This window comes from Contarinia nasturtii, unplaced genomic scaffold (assembly GCF_009176525.2).
Source record: "Contarinia nasturtii isolate CC-2019 unplaced genomic scaffold, AAFC_CNas_1.1 Cnas_scaffold_187, whole genome shotgun sequence".
Classification (NCBI taxonomy): Eukaryota; Metazoa; Arthropoda; class Insecta; order Diptera; family Cecidomyiidae; genus Contarinia; species Contarinia nasturtii.
Window position 1 is genome coordinate 5532453 of NW_022197544.1, and position 24112 is coordinate 5556564.

The 24112-nt window shown below is 33.8% G+C and overlaps 2 protein-coding genes across 6 annotated transcripts; one reads left to right on the top strand and one right to left on the bottom strand.

The window, feature by feature from the left end:
* Window positions 1–368: 368 nt before the first annotated feature.
* LOC116352200 (ATP-citrate synthase) lies at window positions 369–13495 on the top strand. Of its 3 annotated transcripts, none has more exons than XM_031784604.1 (9): window positions 369–496; window positions 7625–7833; window positions 8574–8759; window positions 8833–9021; window positions 9106–9946; window positions 11069–11267; window positions 11370–12203; window positions 12300–13040; window positions 13144–13495. In XM_031784604.1, the coding sequence occupies exons 2-9, from the start codon at window positions 7678–7680 to the stop codon at window positions 13310–13312; spliced, it is 3315 nt and encodes a 1104-aa protein (XP_031640464.1). In that variant the 5' UTR covers window positions 369–496; window positions 7625–7677; the 3' UTR covers window positions 13313–13495. The 3 variants fall into 3 exon arrangements, with proteins under 3 accessions (XP_031640464.1, XP_031640463.1, XP_031640465.1); XM_031784603.1 differs by lacking the exon at window positions 369–496 and adding an exon at window positions 4791–4904; XM_031784605.1 differs by lacking the exon at window positions 369–496 and adding an exon at window positions 4791–4904 and having other exon boundaries at window positions 11123–11267.
* A 1070-nt stretch (window positions 13496–14565) lies between these two features.
* LOC116352198 (protein chiffon) lies at window positions 14566–22980 on the bottom strand. 3 transcript variants are annotated; one of them, XM_031784600.1, is made up of 12 exons: window positions 22802–22978; window positions 20500–20667; window positions 20309–20424; window positions 19686–20225; window positions 18676–19600; window positions 17610–18590; window positions 17395–17517; window positions 16192–17317; window positions 15920–16116; window positions 15546–15854; window positions 15362–15424; window positions 14567–15290 (listed from the first exon to the last, which is right to left on the bottom strand). In XM_031784600.1, the coding sequence occupies exons 2-12, from the start codon at window positions 20552–20554 to the stop codon at window positions 14968–14970; spliced, it is 4758 nt and encodes a 1585-aa protein (XP_031640460.1). In that variant the 5' UTR covers window positions 20555–20667; window positions 22802–22978; the 3' UTR covers window positions 14567–14967. The 3 variants fall into 3 exon arrangements, with proteins under 3 accessions (XP_031640461.1, XP_031640460.1, XP_031640459.1); XM_031784599.1 differs by having other exon boundaries at window positions 15546–15857; window positions 22802–22977; XM_031784601.1 differs by lacking the exon at window positions 15546–15854 and having other exon boundaries at window positions 14566–15290; window positions 22802–22980.
* Between the last annotated feature and the right edge of the window lie 1132 nt (window positions 22981–24112).

Below are 24112 nucleotides of genomic sequence, written 5' to 3' on the forward strand. Positions count from 1 at the left end.
TGATTCCAAAGAGTAAATAATGAATAAATGTCTTAGTTTTTTTTGTTGTTGAGGTGCACAAAGGTGGTATAAAGTGGTGCCCATTTTCCGCATTGATGCTGAAAATTGGAAAATGCCAGAAACATCAATATGCATATCAACGATGTGTGATTTTTCGAGTCTGTGTACACTTGAAAATGAACGAGATCCTCGTATATCTTGTGAGAACCGATATAAAGTATTTTACGTTCTCTTTTCTGCTTTCGCAGTTTTTGTTTCTCCATTGCCGAATGTCAATTGTACTTTCCGTTTAATATATTGTGTGAACCTTAGGTAAAAAGAGCGGTTGTTACGCTGTGCTGCCATCGTTCTGTCAGACCGATACAAACGATGATGCAGTAAAATAGTTATTCACACGTATTCGTTGCGTCGTGTTGAAAATTTCACAAAAGGGAACGTTGATGGTATAAAAAAGCACAACAACAATAACTAAAAACAACAACAACAGCAACCAAACGTGAGTGATGATAATCTTTGAGGATTTTTTTCAGACGAAAAAGAATAAGTGGACATAAGTGAATAGAGCAAATCGAGTTTATTGTGTATAGGTTTTTTTTTAAAGGAAATTTGACTGTGAGAGTGAGTGAATATTTTTGTGCACAATATATGATTTGTTTTTTTACGTTTTACATCAATTACATTTTGTACATTTGTGTACACAATTATTGTTGTTGTTGCATTTCCAAAACATTCGGCTTTTTTTACAATCATGTTGATGGCACAGAGATCACTTTTGAATGTATTTTGATATTCCGTCGCATTTGTTTTTTTCTGATGGATTTTATTGATTCGCAAACATGCGTGTTGTTTTTATTTTTGTTCTTCTCGAATTGATTACGAATCAACTTTTTATGCCAACATTTTAAATCAGCAAGCTGACAATAATCTCTAAATTATGTGTCAAATAGAATTTGGAATAAATCATAGTCGATTGCAACATACGGACACATAAAGCCCTAGGAACGAATTGGTTTTAGTTTTCCGAATGGAACATCGGGAAATGAAACAATGAATAGATTTGATTTTACTAAAATGATGACGAAAAATCAATGCCTCAAGCACTTCAAAGAAAGATTACGCAAGCACCACTTCTGGGCTCCAATCCATTGGTGTTAAAATGAAAACAATCAAACTTATGTGTACGCTATTCATGATATTGGTGTGGTTTTTCTCTCATTTACGTCATTAAATACACAATGTACACAATTATGTTGTAAAAGAGATTTTTGTTTGTCATTCTGTCACAAAAACTATAGTTTTTTTTTGTCATTCTGTGTTGTTCTGTCGATTTTGACTCCAACATTCGTTCATCGAAGAAAAACAAGCCAAAATGATTGATTTTCCGAAAGTAAAACAAAAAATGAAATTGACTCGACTATAGAAATATTCTTAATGGAATCAAATGTTTTTTTTTTTTGGCGCCGAAGACTTACAATCGAATTGACTTTTTTTCATCGAATTAATCAAGTTCATTTGTTATACAAATGTGTTGTGCGAGTGTTTGTGTGTGTGTATGTATATGATTGAAAACCGGCTGAAATTTATTCTAATGCAACCAAAGAAGCCACAATGACCAAACGGAACAAAGTAAATGAAACCTTTTGGGCTAAACTAGTAACGATGTATGTAATATATTGTTAATTAGTAAATCGAAGCCCAATGGTATTGAGCTAAATACCATATGTATTCAAGACGAATAGCCTCATTAACAACGCCAATTTGTCGCAATGGAATATATACTTCGATTCTAATCGAAAATTCAACATTCAATTGTGTTTATCCTTGATCCGATAAATGTACGAAGAAAACAAACGAAACGAACGAAAAAAAAACTCGGATTTAAATGCAAACTTACGCGAATAAGAACGAGAATAAATCGGTTAAAATGCCATTGCCTTACTAACATTGTACCATCATCGCGATGCCAAACAATAAGGAAACAAATACAAAATGAAACAACAGAACGAACAAAAAAAATTGAATAGTGTATACTATGTGGAATATACATCTAAGTGGTTTGGCTTTAAAGTCGCTACACATTGTTGTACTTTTTATTTTACATTCTATTCTTTTGTTAGATCGAAGTTCAGCAAGGCCATTGTCTATTACAAGCCAATGATAACCGCACTTAGCTGAGAATCATTAAATTCGACATGGATCGGTTCTGAATATACTGTTCAATGTTTACGGCATACATTAAAGTCTATTCTCGGAGATTTAAAGAGAATTATCTTATCGCATTTATCTACACGGATGAAAGTTCATTTGAATATTTTGTCCAAATAAACTAAAAATAGTTGTCCTACATTTTACTACTATTTTGGACTAAGATGACCGATATTCATGGTACACACACACGGTTTTGATTTAAAAAGAAAATAGAACCGTAAAAATATCGACATTAAATCGAAACGGAAATGTGCTTAAAATATGGCATTTTGTTAATTGTGTCGAAATCGGTGCACAAGACTGCAAGCGTGTGTTTACATGTGCTGCAAGGGGTCATTGACGCATTAAAATTCATAACGTTGTGTATATACGCCATACGGCAGACAATATCGATTGAAATGCAACTATAACACAATGCAAAACTATAAATCTCCGTGACTTTGGTCACGAAAATTTAATTCGTTTTTATAATTGATAATATTTGATTCCATTCTTTTGCGAAAAACTGACCTGAATTTAATCTTACGACTCTCACAAGAACATTTTGATGACAAGGTTGATAAAAGTCATTTAAAATCGCATCATGCTGTTATGTCATTAAACACGTCAATTTGTTCAATGGGTAATCAGTAAATTTGTTATCACTGAATACACACACCCGTTACAGAATACGGAAAAGTTGTCTCCTTCTAACAAGGGCATTCGCTTGACCAAAGACAAAAAAGACAAATTCCATCATCAAATCATCACTGATCATATAATCAAATTTTTTGCATTTACATAACTGTGGTTTACTTTATACAGATCAATCTCGAAATATTATCGGAAAATTATTGGTTATTTGTAAATAGCTTTGCATCCTGTACGGATTTTTCAAAGATATACATTTAATTATTTGATCGATTTCTCGGACTAAGATTATGTATTGAGTATTGAATTTACTCAAGGGATTTATTTTTTTTGAGATATAAAAAAGATCAAAAAGAATTCAACTTTCAATTTCAATTAATTACGGAATGAATTCTTCAATTGTTGGTATGCTATTGATTGTAAACTGATATCATTTTGAAAATCTAAGTATGGTTTACTATTATTACATATAATCTTCATCGTTAATTAGATGATATCTTATAATGGATGAGGTATTATTTTTCTCCCTGAGATTAAAATTTAGTGAGTGTTGGACAAGCTCATTTCCAATATTGTTTATTCCACTTTTCTCAAAACTTTTTACTCAATGTGCTCAAATTCGAATGGTTTTAACATTTGATAACAATTAAATATCTTTCATTTTCTTCCTGACTGTATATTGCATATCAAGTCATCATGTATACAGATCAGTTTGTTCTCCTTAAAAAATCGGGTTTCTTTTAATCAAGCACATCATTTCAATGTCACACACATGTATCATGCGGCCCTGCAAATCACATCAGCCGCACACAATTGAAACGAACACAAATACACAAGAGTTGAATTGCCTGACCAAAAGCCATTCAAACCAATTAAGTGGTTGTAATGAGAAATAAGGAGAATAAAGGCATAAAGAGAACCACACGCAGTACACATCAAGTACACGTATGCACAACAACAAAAACCGGTGTCGGTCATTGAATATATCAGTTGAAAGAACATAAGAAAAAGAGTGAAATGTCAAATGGAAAGATTCCTTTACGTATTCGCACGCTTTGCGTTGTTTATTCTCAGATAATAATTTAAACATTACAAGAGAAATGGACATGTGATAACATATACGACGGTACAAATCAAATATGTGCATGCGTGTGTGTGTATGTTCAAACATGCACACAAATTCGCGCATACTACTTCACAAATTTATGGAATCACAACCTTTAAACATTATATGGTGGTGTTGTTATTTTTTTTAACCCTCTAATGCATTAATTCTTTTCGACAAGAGACTTATTTTTCCATGATTGTTTTGGTTTATAATTCCTTAAAAAAATAATCGAATTCAAAAAAATCGCATGGTTTTCTCAAAAAATGCTATTGACAAAATTCGAGAACAATCAAAACCATTGTTTAAACTGCAGTAAAACTGCTATAAACAAAGAAAATGATAATTTTTTTGTCAAATTTCTGTTTTCGAGTACAACCGTGTTTATAATTAAACAACCGATTTACATCCAGTTGTCAAATGACTGGAAAATGAAAGCCTGAACCCTACTGAATGTATTTTAATTCATAAATAAAATCTTTTTTTTTTAATTATATATTTTAGACAATAATTTATACACCATGCCTAAAGGCAGGGCTATGCACTAGAGGGTTAAATCGTAGTACTATAATTATGACCAGTCAGTCATAATTTAACTGAAACTGAATTGAAATTAGCGCGCATGTCACTTTAAGATTGTCTTCTGCATACGACAGCTAAACAATTCACAGCCTATCTGTTGTTGGCACTGTAAATTTGCACGTCGATGATGCGTGTGTATGGGTGCATGGTTTTGCTATCCAATACGTGTATGCGTGTACAACGTTATCATCGTATGATCGGCCGAACGATCGCTTACTCATGTTCAAGAACGTTGATACCGAGCCGAATAGGTCAGCGCTAGGAATATTATAAATTCAGTTGTTGTTTGTTTGTTGCTTCGACCGTTTCGAAGTTTTCAATTTTTTTCTTTGGTGTTTGTCCGTCGTCAGCCCGCTTGTTTAAATACAATTTTTACACTGTAAGAAACTCGGACCCACTATTAAATTCTTCTTTCTTTTTTTTTTCTTCGTACATTTGATATTGCTTGTTATTTTGTTTCGTTTTCGTTTTACCTTCCCCTTTCATTTTTATTCAACTGTAAATTGTAAATTTTAAATTGAATTATTTTTTTTCGACTCCAATCGCATTGTTTTCAATTCAAATTCATAATTGATTTATTCGTGAAAATGTTTGTACTTCTATGTGTTGTCTCGATGCCATGCAAGCAATTCGAATTAAATACATTAAGAAAACTAATTAACGATCAATAGATGCAAGAAGTAAACTGTATTCTGTTACTGTTGTTATTGGTGGTGATTATAAAGATACGTTAAATCTCAACGAACAAGAGTAAAAAAAACACACATACACACACCGAAAAGAGTGAGACATTTCGAAAATTGCATTGTTGATATATTCTAATTGATTCTGGAATATAATAATAGTTGTATAGATAATTGTTAAATGTGACCAAATTTACAAAATTACAACGGATTCCAGTTTATGGTGAAAATATTCTCATAAATTTTGTTTGATAAAAAGAAAGCTCAAGTTCCCGTAAAATATCTGTAAAAAATTGTTTGATTTCATAAAAGCTGTGAATTGTTGCATTGAAGCCGCCGCTTGTGACCATTCAATTTGGTTGTTTTGAGTTCTTTTTGTTTCTGCTTATGTATCGTTTTTTTTCTCGGTGAAGTGAAAGTAATATTTCAAACTGAAAATACATAAATTTTTGAGTCGTTTTATGGTTATAGTAGTAAAAAAAATCCAAATGTTCACCTTAGAGCAAACACTTTCGTTTGTTTTTTATTTTTATATTTTTGAAAAGAAAACCGGTTTTTTTAATTCTCTGCATAATGATCATAACATTTTAAAACAAATTTAATCAATTTATCCATGAAAAGATAGTAAAATGATATTCAACAACAAATTGATTGTGGCAATTATCTATTTAATGTTTATTTTGGTCACTTGGAAATGTACAAAAACACAATAACTTCGTCAGTTGTTCGGTTGACACTTAAAAAATTTGGAGTTGAGTACATGATATGTTATTGCTAATTACGTTTATGAATCCATTACGCACATATCAGTTGTAAATTACGTAAACAAAATTTGATGGAAAATAAAAAATCTATCAAGTCATTCATTTGGGGTCGATCACGCATATTTTTTTATGCGTGCACCCATATAATTTCGTTTCTTAGGTTTTCATTTTTTTGCTTTGCAATCTTATCTATACGATTTTGCGTTACACGTGCACTGTATCCGAATTCATTTCCGACAACATTTTGTTGCCCTTCGTTTATACATTGTGGGACGCGATCGCAAATGACCTGTAATAAATGTAATCGTGAAAGCATTTTTGTTGTTGTTTTTGCAACATTACATAATTTAATAATTGAAGAGCGTGCATGGCACGATCGATCAGGTTGATTGAGTATGTTAACTGAAATTGATAAATATAATCGCTATCTCATTGAAATACACATCAAAGTGACTTTACGACCAAAAGTGGCAAAGCAAAAAAAACATTCCGTCAACAACTCATAATCTGTTGAAATTGAGAAGAAGAAGAAAAAAAAATGAGCAAAGTGTTATAAAAACAGTAGAGTTGTGTAGAAAAATAAAACGGATTATTCGATTTCATTGACACACCAAGAAATCTGTACGATTTACATTGTATCATTTCATAGACCTTAAAGTGAGAGTTGTGCTATGTCAATACTTTCACCGAATGAAATGATGATCGGGAAGATGATCAGATGAGTTAATATGCACACTTTATTTTTCCAACACACATGTGTATATGTATAATAACGAATGCGTCACATTAAGTATTCAATAAATTTGTATGTGTCAACGTCACGCATTCAGGGCCTTTGATCAAGAACTTTCTCTGAATTCGAGAAAACTTTCTCCATCATTAGATAACCCATTCATTAGAAATATTACCAAACTCTCAACATGGATTGATCACCCGTTTTTCGGCTACCTCAATAATGGTATGTGGTATGCACGACCCAAAATAAATTCATTATCGTTGTCTTGAACGTTCGTTGCAATTAGTAAATGCATTTAATTATGCTAAAACTTGATATGTAGTTAAGAAAATGAAATTGATGAAATGAAAACAAAAAAAATAAAATAAAAAACAATGGTTGTTTCCATGCGAAATAAGGAAATTATTAAGTAACAATTTACTTCACATGCCAGTTAACTACTTTGGTTTTTCAGTATTTGTCTTGTACTTTGCACTGATATTAAATCAGTAAAATATTAATGGGTATTGGCTTGTATGCATGTGTGATTTAGGTATATTTTCAATCTTTTTCTTTTTTGATTCGATATGTGCATATATGAGTTTGAAGTTCATTTGTACGTTATTTGTTAGTCGACTTTGCCCATTATCGAGGAATTTTAGTGAAAGTTTTCGTAATACTATCTGCATTATGCGTGTATGTGTTAAGAGTGAATTTCGAAAGAGGAAAGAAAAAAAGTAACCAAAATCGATCAGAAAGTGATATAGAAAGAGAGACAAAGAGGCTCGACATGCATCATAACACATTATACCTTCAGCGTAGTCAAATCATTTGATTAATAGCTCATTGTAATCGATGATCGGTTTCAGTTCATTCCAAGCAACTTTTTTCTTAATTTCTGTATTATTTATTTTGGTTCATTTTTAATTCATAATAGGAACAAAAACAACATATCATAGAAAGATAAGAAAAAACAAAAAGTGAGACAAAATGTCAGCCAAAGCTATTCGTGAAGCCACAGGAAAAGATATCCTCAATCGTTTATTGGATAGCAGCTCCGGAGCGGCGAAATGTCAATTTGCCACTGTAACTAGTGAGACAAACTGGGATCATTTGCGAACAACTCATCCATGGTTAGAAACTACTGTAAGTAATTTTCGAAATGGTTTTTTTTTCTTTTGAAAATATTCAGAAGTTTTGTACGAAAATAGCCGTTACCAATGAAAGTAAAAAAGAAACAGTCACTCATTCGTTGTGGTGGATTCAAGCGACATATTTACAATTGTTGTAAAAACAAAGTGCTTGATCGTTAAGACATGCGCATTGTCATTAATTGAAATATAAACACACAATGTGCAATAAAACCGCATGATGCTATACTATTATACTATTCCAATGACCTTGAGTTTGAATACGCACGACAAATTATTACTAACCTGACTGGTAATCTATTTAATTGAAAATGTATAATTTAAAAAGTCATTTTATTTCCCGTTGGACTGTTACACACGCGATAAACAATAAATGCAATGTAAAAGCAATTCAATTACTTCATTGAACTACTTCAAGAAGTCAATTTATATTAATCATTTAGCCATCGTTCCCTTCACTCAGCGAATAAATATTCCTCTCGATTTGATGGAAACGATTCTATTTGGTTTAGAAGAAAAAAACACCACACATGATTTATTTAGTAATTGACGACACAATTCGTGAATCGTGACACAGACATATATTATGTGCGCGCTGCAAACTATGTTAACTCATTGTTGAAACACGTTGTCATGACTTGTTTCTTTTTTTATTTTGGTAATTGGCTAATTGGCACATGTGCTTGTGTGCTTGTTAACACTGGATTTATAATGGTTTGTTTTGAACATTTGTAGCCATTAGTTGTAAAGCCAGACCAATTGATTAAACGAAGAGGTAAACTTGGATTAATTGCTGTAAATAAAAAATTTGCCGAAGTCAAAGAATGGGTCAATGCTCGCATGGGAAAAGATCAAAAAATTGGCAACGCCGTCGGCAAGCTAAGAACCTTCATCATTGAACCATTCGTTCCGCACAAAGAGGTAACATTGTCAACGAAAATACCATATGTTCACCAATTTTTAATCGAAATTCGTATTGATTTTCCGTTTGCAGGACGAAGAAGCCTATGTTTGCATTTATTCGCACAGAAATGCTGACACAATTTTGTTCTACCATCAAGGTGGTGTTGATATCGGTGATGTTGATGCCAAAGCATTGAAATTGGACGTTCCAGTTGACAAAACTGTGACCGCTGACGATATTAAAAAGCAATTGCTCACCCATTTGGCAGCTGATAAAAAAGTAAATAGCAAAAAATCAAATCACATCTTTGCATCCGAACAATTTCAAATTTATTTTCTCTTTATCTTGCCACGCAATAAATAGGAACGCGTTGCAAACTTCGTGTATGCCTTGTACAAGTCATATGTTGATTTATATTTCACCTATTTGGAAATCAATCCATTGGTTGTTACAAAAGATTCAATTTATGTTTTGGATTTGGCCGCAAAATTGGACTCAACTGCCGATTTTATTTGCCGACCAAAATGGGGTGATATTGATTATCCACCACCATTCGGACGTGATGCGTATCCAGAAGAAGCTTACATTGCCGATTTAGATGCAAAGAGTGGTGCATCATTGAAATTAACAATTTTAAATCGTAACGGCCGTATTTGGACAATGGTTGCCGGTGGCGGTGCTAGTGTTATCTATTCGGATACAATTTGTGATTTGGGTGGCGCATCTGAATTGGCCAACTATGGTGAATACAGTGGCGCACCATCTGAACAACAAACATATGAGTATGCAAAAACCATTTTGACATTGATGACATCGTCACCAAAGCATCCATTGGGCAAGGTATTGATTACTGGTGGTGGTATTGCCAATTTCACCAATGTTGCTGCAACATTCAAAGGAATCATCACTGCACTCCGTGAATTCCAACCAAAATTAAAGGAGCACAATGTATCAATCTATGTACGTCGTGCTGGTCCAAATTACCAAGAAGGTTTACGCAAAATGCGTGAATACGGTAGCACATTGGGCATTCCATTGCACGTTTTTGGACCAGAAACCCATATGACAGCCATTTGCGGTATGGCACTTGGAAAACGTCAAATTCCACAAACCACCGGTGGTGAAACTACCACCGCCAATTTCTTATTACCAGGTGGTGAACAACAACAAGGTGCAGCAAAAACAACACTCGCTGAAAATTCAGGTATGAACAACACACACACACACACACACAAGTGATCAACTATTAATCGACCAATAAAATATACACCTTTTGTAATCATTTAATGAATGCAAGCATTTATCATTGTGTTTGTAAAATGCACCATGTTTGAAAATCATGATTGACTATATTGTGTTCGTGCACATTTTATTACACAAAACTTCATTTCCAAAACTGAAAAAATATACTAAATATGTTTGTACTCTTTATCGTTTATTTATGCACTATTTATCGCACATTTGATTCTTAATTTTTATTTTCTTCAAATTTATTTAATTTTCGTTCGTCGATGTTCTGATCTTTGCAATGTCATATTAATGTAACAATGACATTTGAAGCATTTTCTCTTTTCCATGTAATTTAATCTATTTAATCGATAGGTCTTACTGCAGTCGTTGGTGGTGTATTCAGCAATTTGGCCAACGCAGCTAATGCTATCTTATCCACTCCGAAAAAACTAGGTACCATTTGAAGGATGCTTAAATATTCATTTAAATGTGTTTTTTTGTCCTCCATAAATCTTCTGATAATTCCACTCGATTTTAACTGCTAACATTTGCAATGCATAATACATGTATATGTGAAATTTTGCACTTTCTTAATTAATAAGTGTTGTAATTGCGGATTGAGTACATGCCGATTTTGGAAACATATAAAATGTGTTACACATAAATTAATCATCATTTTCATCCTACATTTTAAAAACTATTTGTTTTTTAGATTGTATGTCAAACATATTCATCATTATTTATTTTTCCATTTCATCATTGTGTATTCTAATCAAAAAAACAATTGTAATGTGTTCTTTTTTTATGTTTTTGTTCCCTTTTTTATATGTTTTATATACATGCAAATCATCTATGGTCCCGTTTTAACGACATTCGAAATTTTCAAAAACAAAACAAAAAACCAAATCGAATCACGAAAATTAAACATTTACACTCATCCACAAACATTTCCACGATACCGACATTCGAATTTGACAACATTTCCATTTGTTCTGTGTTTGTTCGACCAACATCAATCAAATCAAATCAAATCAAAATAATCACTGCACACAAAAAATCAACAAACAAACCAAAAAAAATTATACAATTGCAACAGATACAAGTGTTGTTAGTCCAAAGATTCCTAAATTGACAACAAATATTTCTTTAGGAGCTGTTCGTCGTCAATCGACAGCCACAACTACCGTCGATTCAAAGAAATACCAACAATTATTTAGCAAAAGCACAAAAGCTATTGTATGGGGAATGCAAACCAGAGCCGTTCAATCGATGCTTGACTTCGATTTTATTTGCCGGTAAGTGTGTGGGTGTGTGTGTGTTTAACACATTTCGAACGACTTAAGTGGATGGCCGCCGTGTTAAACTATTTTTCTAAATGAATATTTGTTCCTTTGTAGCCGTACGGAGCCATCAGTTGTTGCAATGGTCTATCCATTCACTGGTGATCACAAACAAAAATTCTACTGGGGACACAAGGAAATTTTAATTCCAGTTTACAAATTGATGACTGACGCAATTAATAAACACAAAGAAGTCGATGTTGTTGTTAACTTTGCATCATTGCGTTCAGCATACGATAGTACAATGGAAGTGCTTGATTTTGAACAAATTCGTTCAATTGCTATTATTGCTGAGGGTATTCCAGAGAATTTAACCCGTAAAATCATTGTAAAAGCCAATCAAAAGGGTGTTGCCGTTATTGGGCCAGCCACCGTTGGTGGTGTGAAGCCAGGTTGCTTCAAAATCGGAAACACCGGCGGTATGTTGGACAACATTCTACACTCAAAACTTTATCGTCCAGGTAGCGTTGCCTATGTTTCACGTTCAGGTGGAATGTCAAACGAATTGAACAACATTATTTCAAAGGCAACCGATGGTGTATTTGAGGGTGTTGCAATTGGTGGTGATCGTTATCCAGGCACTACATTTATGGATCACATTATGCGCTACCAAAACGATCCAGATGCAAAATTGATTGTTTTATTGGGTGAGGTTGGTGGCACCGAAGAATATGAAGTCTGCGCCGCTCTTCAAGATGGTCGAATCACAAAACCAATGGTTGCATGGTGTATCGGTACATGCGCAAGTATGTTTACATCGGAAGTGCAATTCGGACATGCTGGTTCATGCGCCAATTCAGATCGCGAAACTGCCACAGCTAAAAACCGTGGATTACGTGAAGCTGGCGCATACGTACCAGACTCCTTCGATACACTTGGTGAATTGATTGCGTAAGTAGTGGATTTTTTTTTCGATTATTTTACCGTGTAATTTATTCATTGATTGCACAATTTATTTTATTTTCTTTTGAATTTCATTTCGAACAGTTCGGTATACAATGAATTGGTTCACACTGGTCAAATTGTTCCAGTCGAAGAAGTGCCACCACCAACCGTCCCAATGGATTACTCATGGGCACGTGAATTGGGTTTAATTCGTAAACCAGCTTCATTCATGACATCAATTTGTGATGAACGTGGACAAGAGCTCATGTATGCCGGTATGCCAATCAGTGATGTGCTCAACAAAAATGTTGGCATCGGTGGTGTCATTTCATTGTTGTGGTTCCAACGTGCATTGCCACCATATGTATGCAAATTCTTCGAAATGTGTTTGATGGTTACAGCCGATCACGGTCCAGCTGTATCTGGTGCCCACAATACAATTGTTTGTGCACGTGCTGGCAAAGATTTGGTGTCATCGGTTGTAAGCGGTTTATTGACAATTGGTGATCGTTTCGGTGGTGCCTTGGATGGTGCAGCAAAACAATTCTCCGAAGCATACGATTCAAATCAACATCCAATGGACTTTGTTAATACAATGCGCAAGAAGGGACAATTGATCATGGGCATTGGACATCGTGTTAAATCAATCAATAATCCAGATGTTCGTGTTAAAATCATCAAAGAATTTGTTATGGAAAACTTCCCAGCCAAGCCATTGCTTGAATACGCATTAGAAGTTGAAAAGATTACAACTAGCAAAAAACCGAATCTTATTTTAAATGTTGATGGTGTTATTGCGACATCATTTGTTGATATGCTAAGAAATTGCGGTTCATTCACTAGGTAAGTGCAATTTTATTCACATACACCGAAAACAGTGTATAATACGAATTTTTCAATTGACAATCATTTAAACTAAAATTGTCGGTTTTATTCATTTACACAGTGAGGAAGCTCAAGAGTACATTAACATTGGCGCAATCAATTCGTTGTTCGTATTGGGTCGCAGTATCGGTTTCATTGGTCACTACATGGATCAAAAACGGCTTAAACAAGGACTTTACCGACACCCGTGGGACGATATCTCATATGTTTTGCCAGAACAATTTAACTAAATTTGTTGAAATCATTTTTAAATTTCATTTAAGATGAGACAAATTGAAATGGTTAATTTCAAGAATGAATACATCTTCGTGAACTGAACAAAAGAAATGAAAAACATATAATTCTACAACAATTTTTTTGACCATTCCCGATTATAATATTTTATATAAAAATACAAGCCTTTTTTTATTTTATTTTCTATTTCGAGAAATTTATGTTTTTATTTTATTTAAAGAGAAGTAGACGACAACAAAAACCGAACAAAACAAAATGAAATGAAAAAAAATCAACTAAAACACTCAAATCGGGTGCGCATTATCATCACATTTGATTGATCCATCAAACACAATCATTTGATATCAATAAAATGTGATGGTAGATTAGCATAAGAAGTAATAAAAGTCGTAGTCGTGTTGCTTAAGCTGGTGAAGAGATAAATCACTTAAATGTTCTTCTATTTTCTTTATTTATTAAAAAAAAAATAAAAAAAAAACAAAAAACAAAATCTAATTCCAGATATGTAAATTCAAATCGCACCAGCACGATCATTAGTAGCACATTATAATATATACATGTGCTTTATGCGACCTAGTTTCCAATTAAAAAAAAAAAAAAAGAAAAACAAATATAGCAACGAAAAATTACTTGAATAGCAAGTTTAAATAAATAATTAAAATATTCAAGATTTTATTTAACAGCCAACAAAGTAAATTAAGAATGTTGCACAACGATAGAAATGTTTAGATTTTGCACCAAGATATTTATAATAAAAAAAAATTATATAAAATATTTGGCATTGTTTGTTGGGAGTTCAGAATCTCTCAAGAATCTTTTCAAGATCACACAGACAGAAGCAGTCATGACACATGAATTATACGATTTGTACAGTATGATTTCTTTGCATTATTCTCATTGACTCAATTGGTCTCAAATTCTTTCTTAAACAACATGAAGCAGATGCATTGATCAATCACTGTAATTGTGAACAAGTAAAAAATATTCTCAATGGGAGACGCAATAATTATTTAGTTATTACTGCTTTCTTATCATCGCATGGAAAAATTCTCGATGTTTCTGGCTCATTAAAAAAAAAATATTGCAAAATTAATAAAATAAAAAGTTAAACAAATATTTTCCCGCCTTTTTTTAATTGTCATATTTTTGACATTTTATAAATTTAAACTGGGTTCAATGTAAACCAAACAGTCAAAACTATACACACTACAATGGAATAAATGGAAGGTTTTCTTTTCTTTTCTTACAACACAAATTTTATTTATTTCCTCTCATTTTGAACTAATTTAAGTGTTTCGCATACAAAATATATTATTTTATCATTTCCACTGACGCTCGAACTATGTACTATAATGTTATTTATGAAATTATTTTATTAAATCCAGAGAATATTTTTAACGGCATATTTTCATTCTTAAATAGTGGTTACAGTTAAAATGATAATACAAATCGTGTCAATATTTCAATTTTAAAATACTAAGAATTAAAATTTAGAGTTTAACAGAGTAACCAAGCTCTGTGCCTTTTTCTATCAACTGTTTAATGGAAAATAGATTGAAATAACGTTTTGTAGGATGATGATTTGTTTTCAGCAATTTAATGTCAAATAGTAAGTAGGCAGTTGTGTCCGTTCATAAATTTCGCTTCCTCTTTACCGTTCACGATACCATCGGCCACGCGGTTTACGCAATTTTCGTGGCGATGTTTTAGTTTTCAGAGATGAATTGGCTCGATTATTGGGCTTTACAACATCAGACTCTTGGGCTGTGGTTGCCGATGATAAATTACTTATCCAATGTGATTGTGGTAAATCTTTTTCGGACATTTTTTGTACACATACTAATGGTTGTAAATTCAAATCGAATGCTGGCTCTTTGACTAAACTGGGCGATCGCATATATGTTGAACGCGTTGACATGAGAGTTCGTTCCAAAATACTGGTCGTGTTGGTGGTTATTGTTGGTGTTGCGGTGGCTATTGATGAAACGGGGAGAAAATATTAGTTTGAAAGACTATATGATAGCTTTCAAATCAAAGCAGCTTACATTCTTCGATTGAGGGAAAGCCTTTTTGTTGTTTTATCACTTCGTTCGCAATACTGTTACAAGCTATTCATGAGAATGGATCATCAAAAAAAAAAAAAAAAAAGAGAGAGACAAAAATGAATTATTCGTTTTTTTGTTGTTGTTTTGTGAAATGATATAATATGTTAGAGAGTTATGGTCCTACGTAGAGAAGAGCGGCAATGCCAGTTGCTTTCATTGTTGACTGTCATCTCGTCTGACATGGTTCTATCGTCGTCGTCAGCAGATAAACGTGAGTCAGCTGAAAATCTTGATTTAGCCGTTGTAAGTGTATCATTATTCACATCGGTATCTAAGAAACTATCAGAGGATACAGTGAATATATCCGAATTTTCGGCTTTATCACTCGAACTGGTTGATACGATAAATTGTACTGCATTGTCATCACAAAATGGTGTACGTATCTTGCGACGATCATGACGTAAAGCTCGGCTCTTCTCTTCATCATTATCATCTTCTAAAATAAGAAGTCCTTGTCTAAGACAAAACAATCCGTTTATACAAACGATATTTACTTACCGGTTTTATTGGTGTTTTGACGCCGTCGACGAGGCATACTACGGAACGATATTGGACTATTTTTTGGTGATTCAACAACATTATCGGCATCTTTTGACACACTTTCCAATGCAATATTGGAATTATCATTTTCACGTTCCATAGTCACTTCGTTCAGATCATTTTCTGTGTCGGAATGGCTACTTTCGCAATGTTGCCTGAAACATTTTGTTTGCTTTATTATTTTCCCATAGAAAGATGACAAATTAAAAGAATTATGATTGTATACATACGCGTCAGATAGAGCCGATTCCACATCATCTACTTTCTCGCGTTTTGGCAGACGTTTACGTGGTAACGATGGCCAACCAGTTTTATTAATGTGCCGTTTTTTCCCTCTCTGTAAGCTACGATAAGTAAGCGGGCCATCCTTAACCGATTCAATAATTTCAACAAAATCTTTTGAAGAATTTACTAAAATGAGATCTGAACAATCTACGGGTATATCATTTAAATCACTGTCAGCATCCAAATAACAATTGTACAATAGATCGTCGAGATCACGGGCCACTTTATTTGGATCAACATATTCGATAACTGGCATTTTCGGTATGTCGACATCTTTCGTTTTGTCACCACTTTTCTGCGTTGTTTCATCTAATTTATCGTTTTTGCCTGATATCGATTCGTTATTGCTGCTTATGCTTTCCGTTTGACGTCGTTTTCCCTTCCGCAAACGGACTATTTTATCTGAACTGTAACCACCGCTAGATTGATGATTACTCCCCTCGACTGTGGTCTTGGTTAATTCAAACGACGGTGTTTGATTCAATCGTCTACGACTCGACATTGGACGCGATTCAGTGTCGATGGTTGATTTAATTTGAAGTCGAGCATCACATTCGTCGATGAGCTCTTCGCTTTCGCTGACATCGGCACTATCTCTTGCATCGGAACTCTGTTGAGCTGCCATGGCTGCGGCCACAGCAGCTTTATAGCTTGGCATTTTTTCCGGTGATATGCCGCCATTCATCTCTTTGATTCGGCTTCGTCGTTGTTGAATCAATGAACTTAGACTCGCCAATGTCGAGGCATGCTCTCTGGGTGACTTTCTCGGTTGACCAAATGCATCTAATAACATATTTTTCTTCTTATTTGATATTGCATTCGGTAATGAAATACTATTTAATGAACTATCAGCCAAAAGTAACTGTGACAAGGTACTTGTGTGGGCCCTCCTTTCATTGTCACTCTCATCAGACGTTTTGGAAACTGTAGTTGACTTAAGAGTTGAAACATTTGTATTTGCATTACAACAGCTATTACCACCACTACTACTACTTGAGACCGTATTTTCGCCCGATGTCGTTGAAGTCGGTTTTGTGTTAATTACTTCAGAGCAACCAGGAGTTTGTAAGCCTAAAACAAACGAACCAATGTATTAAAACATCAATAACTTCTGAGCGTAAACCTTCATCCTACACCGACTAACTTACCCGGCTTCGTAGAGCGTCTATTTTTTTGTTTTGTAGTTTTCATCGCGGTTAATTTACTAAGAAGACAACAATCTGTATCCAAAGGAGGCAGTGGTCCAAGTTCATATGGAAGTTTTCTATAGGCTGAAAATAGGATAGGTGGATGTGTTTGGTGTTAGTTTGATTCCTCAATGTTATTTATGTATAAATCATTCACCACAATTGTTTAAATTTACCTGTATTTCCCCAGTACTCAAACATTCGTTCGCGATGCTCGTCCTGTCGTTGAAATGTCAAATACCATGGTTCATTACTTGGGACCCGTTCAAATGAAAATTTCAAATTTTTTATGTAATCGGTTGATAAAAGTTTGCCACCAATATAAGAATTCTCCCCCATTCGATCATCGAGCGAATTATCAGTTTGTGCATCAACAGTGACGGCAGTCAAATTTCGTTGCTTTTTGCCACGACGACCGCGTCCTGTTACCTTTACAGCAGCTGACATTTTCGCACCCCGGCTCAATTGTTTGGCCGGCGTTTGAGATCCATTTATGGCTGTTGTTTTTTTATTGGAATTCAATCGTGATTGAATGAGGGATGCTCGAAATTTCTGTTTAGTTTTGGCTGGACTTTTGAAATTATCATCATATTGTGTGCGACGTTTTTTCCTTCGTCCGCTACTTGTAAATTGATCACTGGTCGTGGATACATTTAAACGGCTGTTTTGTGATGTGGAGAAGGAGTCTCGAATGCTGCTCACTTCGCTTGACAAAATTTCCGATGAAACTTCACCATCGTGCTCTGATGTACTTTGACGATCTTCATCGGTTGGCTGTTCTTCACGTTTGGGAAACATAAAATTGTCCGCTTCTACGGTGAGTTTTGACAATTCGGTTTCACGAACACGTTTAAATTTAACTATTAATCCAGTTTCTGGATCCCTAATGCCCCTTTCATTTTCAGCTAACTCTTTGCGCGCACTCAATTCGGCCGCCTTTGTGCTGGCATTTGATTTTATATTTTTAGCCGCAATTCGTTCGTTGCCTGGTTTACCTTCACCATCCACAACTTTATAGCGTGGAAATGCTCGGACTAAACGTTTTGGCAGTACCGGAGAGTCGTCAATTATACTATTTACTGGTGGTTCGTCGCACTTTTTCTTGCCATTTATGGTTATTTTTGTTTGTTTTGGAGACTTTGTTTGAATATCGTTGTCTAATTAAATGATGAATGATTTTGCATTAGTTTTATTGAATAAGCGAGATTCATTCAAATGAATAACTGCTATATAGTACGTTACCTGCTTTTGAAATGAAATTTAGTTCATCTTCCTTAAAATCAACAATGATTGAGTTACCGAACGTTGTTTTATCAGGCCGAACTTTTGAATTCGTTTCATTGTGCTGCGATTGTTGATCGTCCAACACAACATGGATCGCGTTTTTCGTTTGTGATCGTCGTGTTATTGGTGGTGAGTACTTTGGTAATTTTCCTCGGACATTGTTCACTTTCGATGGTGATAAATCATTTCTAATACCGTTCATTTGCTTATGAGATTTGGTTGTGACGGCGTTATCAACATCACTGTTGAGTCCGCCAAGGCTGCTGTGACTTAAGTAATTAACACGTGTACTAATCAATGATTCACGTTTTGGGCTATGCATGCCATTTCTTTCCGATTCGTCAATCACTTCAGCACTATTGAGACGTAAAAAGTTTTCAACATTGCTGCCACTATTTATTAAATTGTCTAATGCTATGTAATTGTCATTGTTTTTAACAAAATTCAAATGTTCTTTCGATTGTAAATGTTGCGCTAGTACATCGTATTCAACGCGACACTTTTCACAATATCCACACTTTTCCGAATTTGGTTTGACATCATCGTTATTTGTTTTGATACTACACGCATCGATGGCGGCTTCGCGCACTGGTTTATTTCGTGTTTTTCGTGTCATTGTACCCTCAATAATGCTTGCTATATTGTTTTTAGCTAAAACTGATATTGATACACTCGTTGAGGTCACGTCGGTTTTTATTTTGCTAATTGACGGTGACAAATTCAACACTTTCACTTTAGTTGATTTATTCTCTTCGGTTGTCGTCTCACAATGTTTATTATTTTTTTGAACAGTTTTATCACTATGAGTTTGAAACGGACACAAACTACAATCGAAGTTGATCGTTGGCCAACTATTAAACTCCTGATAATATGGTCGATAATTCTGTGTGTGATGGATTAAATTGAAATTTTTTTTTTAAATTAAAACGATACTGAAAAATCTGTCCATTAGGCTGACCGATACTCACTTTCTGGGACGATTCAATTTTAATATATTGACCGTTTAAATGTTTAACATTTGCAGTTTTATGTTGATGATGATGATGATGATGTGATGATTTTGTACTTGATGTAGTGCGCGATTGATTCTCAAATTTGAGTGCAAGCGATACCTTCTCCAAGTATTTTAACGTATATTCAATGTTCCAAATGACTGTTTTCCAATTTAAAGCTAATTGCATTGGATTCTGTGTGAGGGATTGCGAAGAGGCACATTGTACGCTTTTACTATCAAGTGATTGCGTTGTTGTACGTGCTCTTTGTACCATTGCATCCGCACGATTTTTTGGTCTTGAACAGGCTGCCTGCTTTTCATCACTAGTATTTAAATCATTCAACGATTGTAAACATGAGGTTTTTGGAACGGGTGATGGTGTTTTTGTTTGTGATAAAAGCAATGATTTTGGTGATAGATAATGATTGCAAACGCTCAATAATTTTCCATCACGATCGATTGGCTTGTCGGTGACGAAGTGTGTTACTTTCTCCGCTAAAAAAAATTCGATCGACTGAAAATGCCAGAACAAAACAATATTAGTAAAATTATGTAAAATATTTCAAAAATTTGCGCTCTGCATTGGTGTCTACTTACGCCGCCAAGTTCTCTTATAGTTTTTTCAATTTTATTCACAATATGTTGCTTTTCAATATCCAAATAAAATTTAAAATGTAACAATGGTTTGGGTCCCTTAACTAATTTACATTTATCTGAAATCGAAAATAAATTGAAAATAAAAATAAAATGACACCATTTCACGTGAAATGTGCACAAAAAATACGCACGTAAATGTTCTTGGCTGGCGACTCTCGAATGATGTGGTTTTGAGGGCGATACCATAATATCGGGACAAACATTCAAACGGCTTTTCTCTCTAAATTCGCCAATGTAATTAGTAACGTCATTATTTATTTCTGTTTTCCTTTTGCTCAACTTTCACACAATTCACCGATCTATGATAAAATTCAAGAAGATTTATTAATATTTGCTGTTGTTTATCAAATCAAATGAGTTTGGATTTTATTTTTATTAATGTAATGTATGTCTATTTAAATAACCAATTGAATATGTGTCAGTTTCTGTGTTTATGTTTGTCATACTATTCTCGGTGCTTCAATTCAATTTGATTACATAATAATGCGTATATTGGCAATTTTGAAAAGGGATATTTAAATATAAGCAAAACTAGCTCAAAATGTCTTGCCTAAAATAATTGCATAGTTACGTGAAAACAAAACGCATTGAACATTGAACACCAGTGTTTACCAGTGTGTGAGTGCATCGTACACACTTTTTTTTTATTTGCATCGTGCATATGCTAATCGAACTATAAGTGCAATATTACTTTAAACGCAGACATGCACGATCATATCGTCGAGAGATCAAATTGAAGACGCATCTATCTCAACAAAAAAAAATGTTTTCCACAACATAATTGGGTGACAGTTGAATTCGTTGTTTTTTCATATCTAAAGCAAAACTAGATGTGACGTTTGACTTATTGGTATTATGTGACACCAAAATATAGATAGTCCGATAAAGCATTATCCGATAAGTTCTTATGTTGCACTATTTACTATTTGATTTTTACGCATAGTCAATTGTGCTGCAATGAATGAGCCGATCGATCTTTTTTTACGATTGAAGTGTGAGCAAAAAATTGCATTTCATGATAGGACGAAACGAATTTCATTAGATTATGGAAGAGAAAAGAAAAAAAAAACGTTCACTTTCCATAAATTGTAAGGTTGTTTTTTTATCTTCTATTTCCATTTCCATTTCAAAATGTCTCCATATTCTTTTTCTTCTTCAAATAAGTGTATTTTTGTTCGCTTCAATAATAATTGAATTGAAAGTTTATTCATGAATAAATGTGCTTCAGTGCCTGCGAAATGTATGTTTTACGGGGTCTGATTTAAGTGTTGTTTATTATTAAGAGTGACACATTTTGTTTTCAAAACACATATATGCAACAATCGTGTATTTTTCAACGGTTATAGTGTTACCAAACCAATTTTGTACGCATACATAGACATGACACCGTCATAGAGACTTCTACACACATATGCTCCGACAAAAATATTTACATACACACACGAACACACTTACACGCATAAATGCACGCACACATACACATATCATTGTGCTGTATTATTTTTCTACTGAAGAGAATTCAAACAATTATGAAGAAAAAAAACTATAGTTTTGTTGTTTTTGATACAGTATGTAAGAAAAAATGTGCACCATCGAAGACGCAAGCAAATACACAAACTAATTCCATGACTGTATATAAAACAGATCGCACTTTTTTTCCCATTTCAAATGAAAACGCTTGTATGCGCTATATAAACGGATTCGGAGAGTGGGTCCCCTGTCAGTTTGCCTATTTGGTTTTCGGTGTTTCCGCCAATGTTCCAACCAACACTCAACAACAACGATTTTTTCGCTTTCATCAGGCGATGATACAAACAGTAAACGAACGAACGAAAAAAAAATCGACAAATCTGAAAGGTGAACCGCATACATATGACAAAACCACTTGGATATTAACCTCAAATGATATAGTTATATATATAGATTTTTTTTTTCTAAATTTTCTTTGCATTTGTTTCGAAGCTATTTTGAATAAACAACTCTATTTATTGAGTGTGTATGACAATAGATCTGCCAAAAATTTCGAAAACCACAAGAATACGGACACTAAAAAGTGATTGGTTGCTTAATTTGAATGTTTTTCTTTTCATCTACTGTATGCATTCGTAACAACACTTCATGCCGATATATGTGTACACAACAATTTTTTTGCTGTACTTTTCATTTTAATTGTACATATGAAATGAAGTTCACTACTCTCGCAAAACTTTGTTCACACAATAAAATTAGAACGAATTTTCAATCAAATCGAAACCATTTGATATTCAGTTTCCTTTGTTACTTCACTTCAATTCATTTATTCGTTGTATAGCTTTATATACAACATCTATCTTTTTTTTCTTCGTTCGAATTCACTTTTGAGGCGATGTGTGTTATGATTTCAATAGCATTTATTTTATCAAAACATTCACTATTTTAAAAATGAAAACTTACATAAAAACAGCAACAAAACGATCGGAAAATCAGTGTTTTTTAGATTGAAATAATTCGAATTTTATTCACTTTTTTGTGGTCGACGGGAAAAATTGAATTCTGTGTATTTTGCATGGTTGTTTGATAGGCTCTTTCTTATTGTTCCATCATGACATACAATCGGCCATTATTTTTTGTGCTGTTGTTGCTTCGAAACGCACACATACATAACTAAATATGTTATACGCTTAGTAGCTGCTGCTACTGCTGCTACATGTACAGTTTGGGTCGAAGATTCGTAATAGAGAGTTCAATGAACAAACACACACACACACTCATGCACGGCATTGAATGTGAATGTCGGCCGTTTTCTATGCAAATGTCAAACAAGTATGTGAATCTAGACGTGAACACCCAATAAAATTTACGAATGAATACGTTCAATCGCGCAGTACGGAAAATCATTGAATTCAGTCATTTTTGCTTCTTTTTTTTTTCTCTATTTGAGAATTATTTAGAAATTATGGTTTTATAATTTGATTTGCAAATTTTCGTTTTAAAATATCCATTAAAATTGTTTGGCTTTGTTCAAATGGCTTTCTTTTTTCATGGAAGAGTCATTGTATAAATGGATAGAATCGAAGCTGATTGCAGATCGTACATGCACATTCAACTGAATTCATATGAAATATAAACGAAACGAAAATGCACACATATGAACAACGAACAAATTGTACGAACACACATACAAACACTGACATACACATTTGCAAGTGAAATTTAGAAGAAACAAACAAAAAAAAACAACAAATATTGTAAAATAGGTTAGCACGTACGATACTCATTCTAACAAAGAATCAGATATATATATATATATATCTCCTCTTCATCATACTTTGTATTTTCATTGTTGCTGGGCATCAACGCAGTATGGTGAATGTCAATCGATTCATTTTAAATTATGGAGCATCATTGTTTGAGCTGTGTAGAAATGTGCACAAACAACAAATGATGCATATCTCCCGCTTAACATTAAATTGTAATGACTATATTCTGCTTTATCAGTGGTTTTTGCCTTTTACAGTGTATGCTGCAGCTATTTTAGAAAAATATTTCGCAAAAATGGCATCGCTTCGTTCTGTACATGTTTCATCTTTTTAATCCAATCGACACTTTCATCAACTTTTTATGAATTGCCGCCATCTCAAACACTATACGTTTTGGATATAAATACTCAATATGATTCTATTCCATTGTTTCCTTTGAAAACTCTAAAAAACGACACATCTTCGAAAAGTGCGCCAAAAAAATTGAATGAATTGATGACATTAA

Excerpts from the sequence above, each read along its gene's own strand:
- LOC116352200 (XM_031784604.1), top strand. The coding sequence starts at position 7,678 with ATGTCAGCCAAAGCTATTCGTGAAGCCACAGGAAAAGATATCCTCAAT. Across the intron at positions 7,834-8,573 it reads ATCCATGGTTAGAAACTACT|CCATTAGTTGTAAAGCCAGA; the intron begins GTAAGTAATTTT and ends GAACATTTGTAG. Across the intron at positions 12,204-12,299 it reads ACACTTGGTGAATTGATTGC|TTCGGTATACAATGAATTGG; the intron begins GTAAGTAGTGGA and ends CATTTCGAACAG.
- LOC116352198 (XM_031784599.1), bottom strand. The coding sequence starts at position 20,554 with ATGGTATCGCCCTCAAAACCACATCATTCGAGAGTCGCCAGCCAAGAA. Across the intron at positions 19,601-19,685 it reads AAATTGAATCGTCCCAGAAA|AATTATCGACCATATTATCA; the intron begins GTGAGTATCGGT and ends CATCACACACAG. Across the intron at positions 15,858-15,919 it reads TCAAAACACCAATAAAACCG|AAGATGATAATGATGAAGAG; the intron begins GTAAGTAAATAT and ends TTCTTATTTTAG.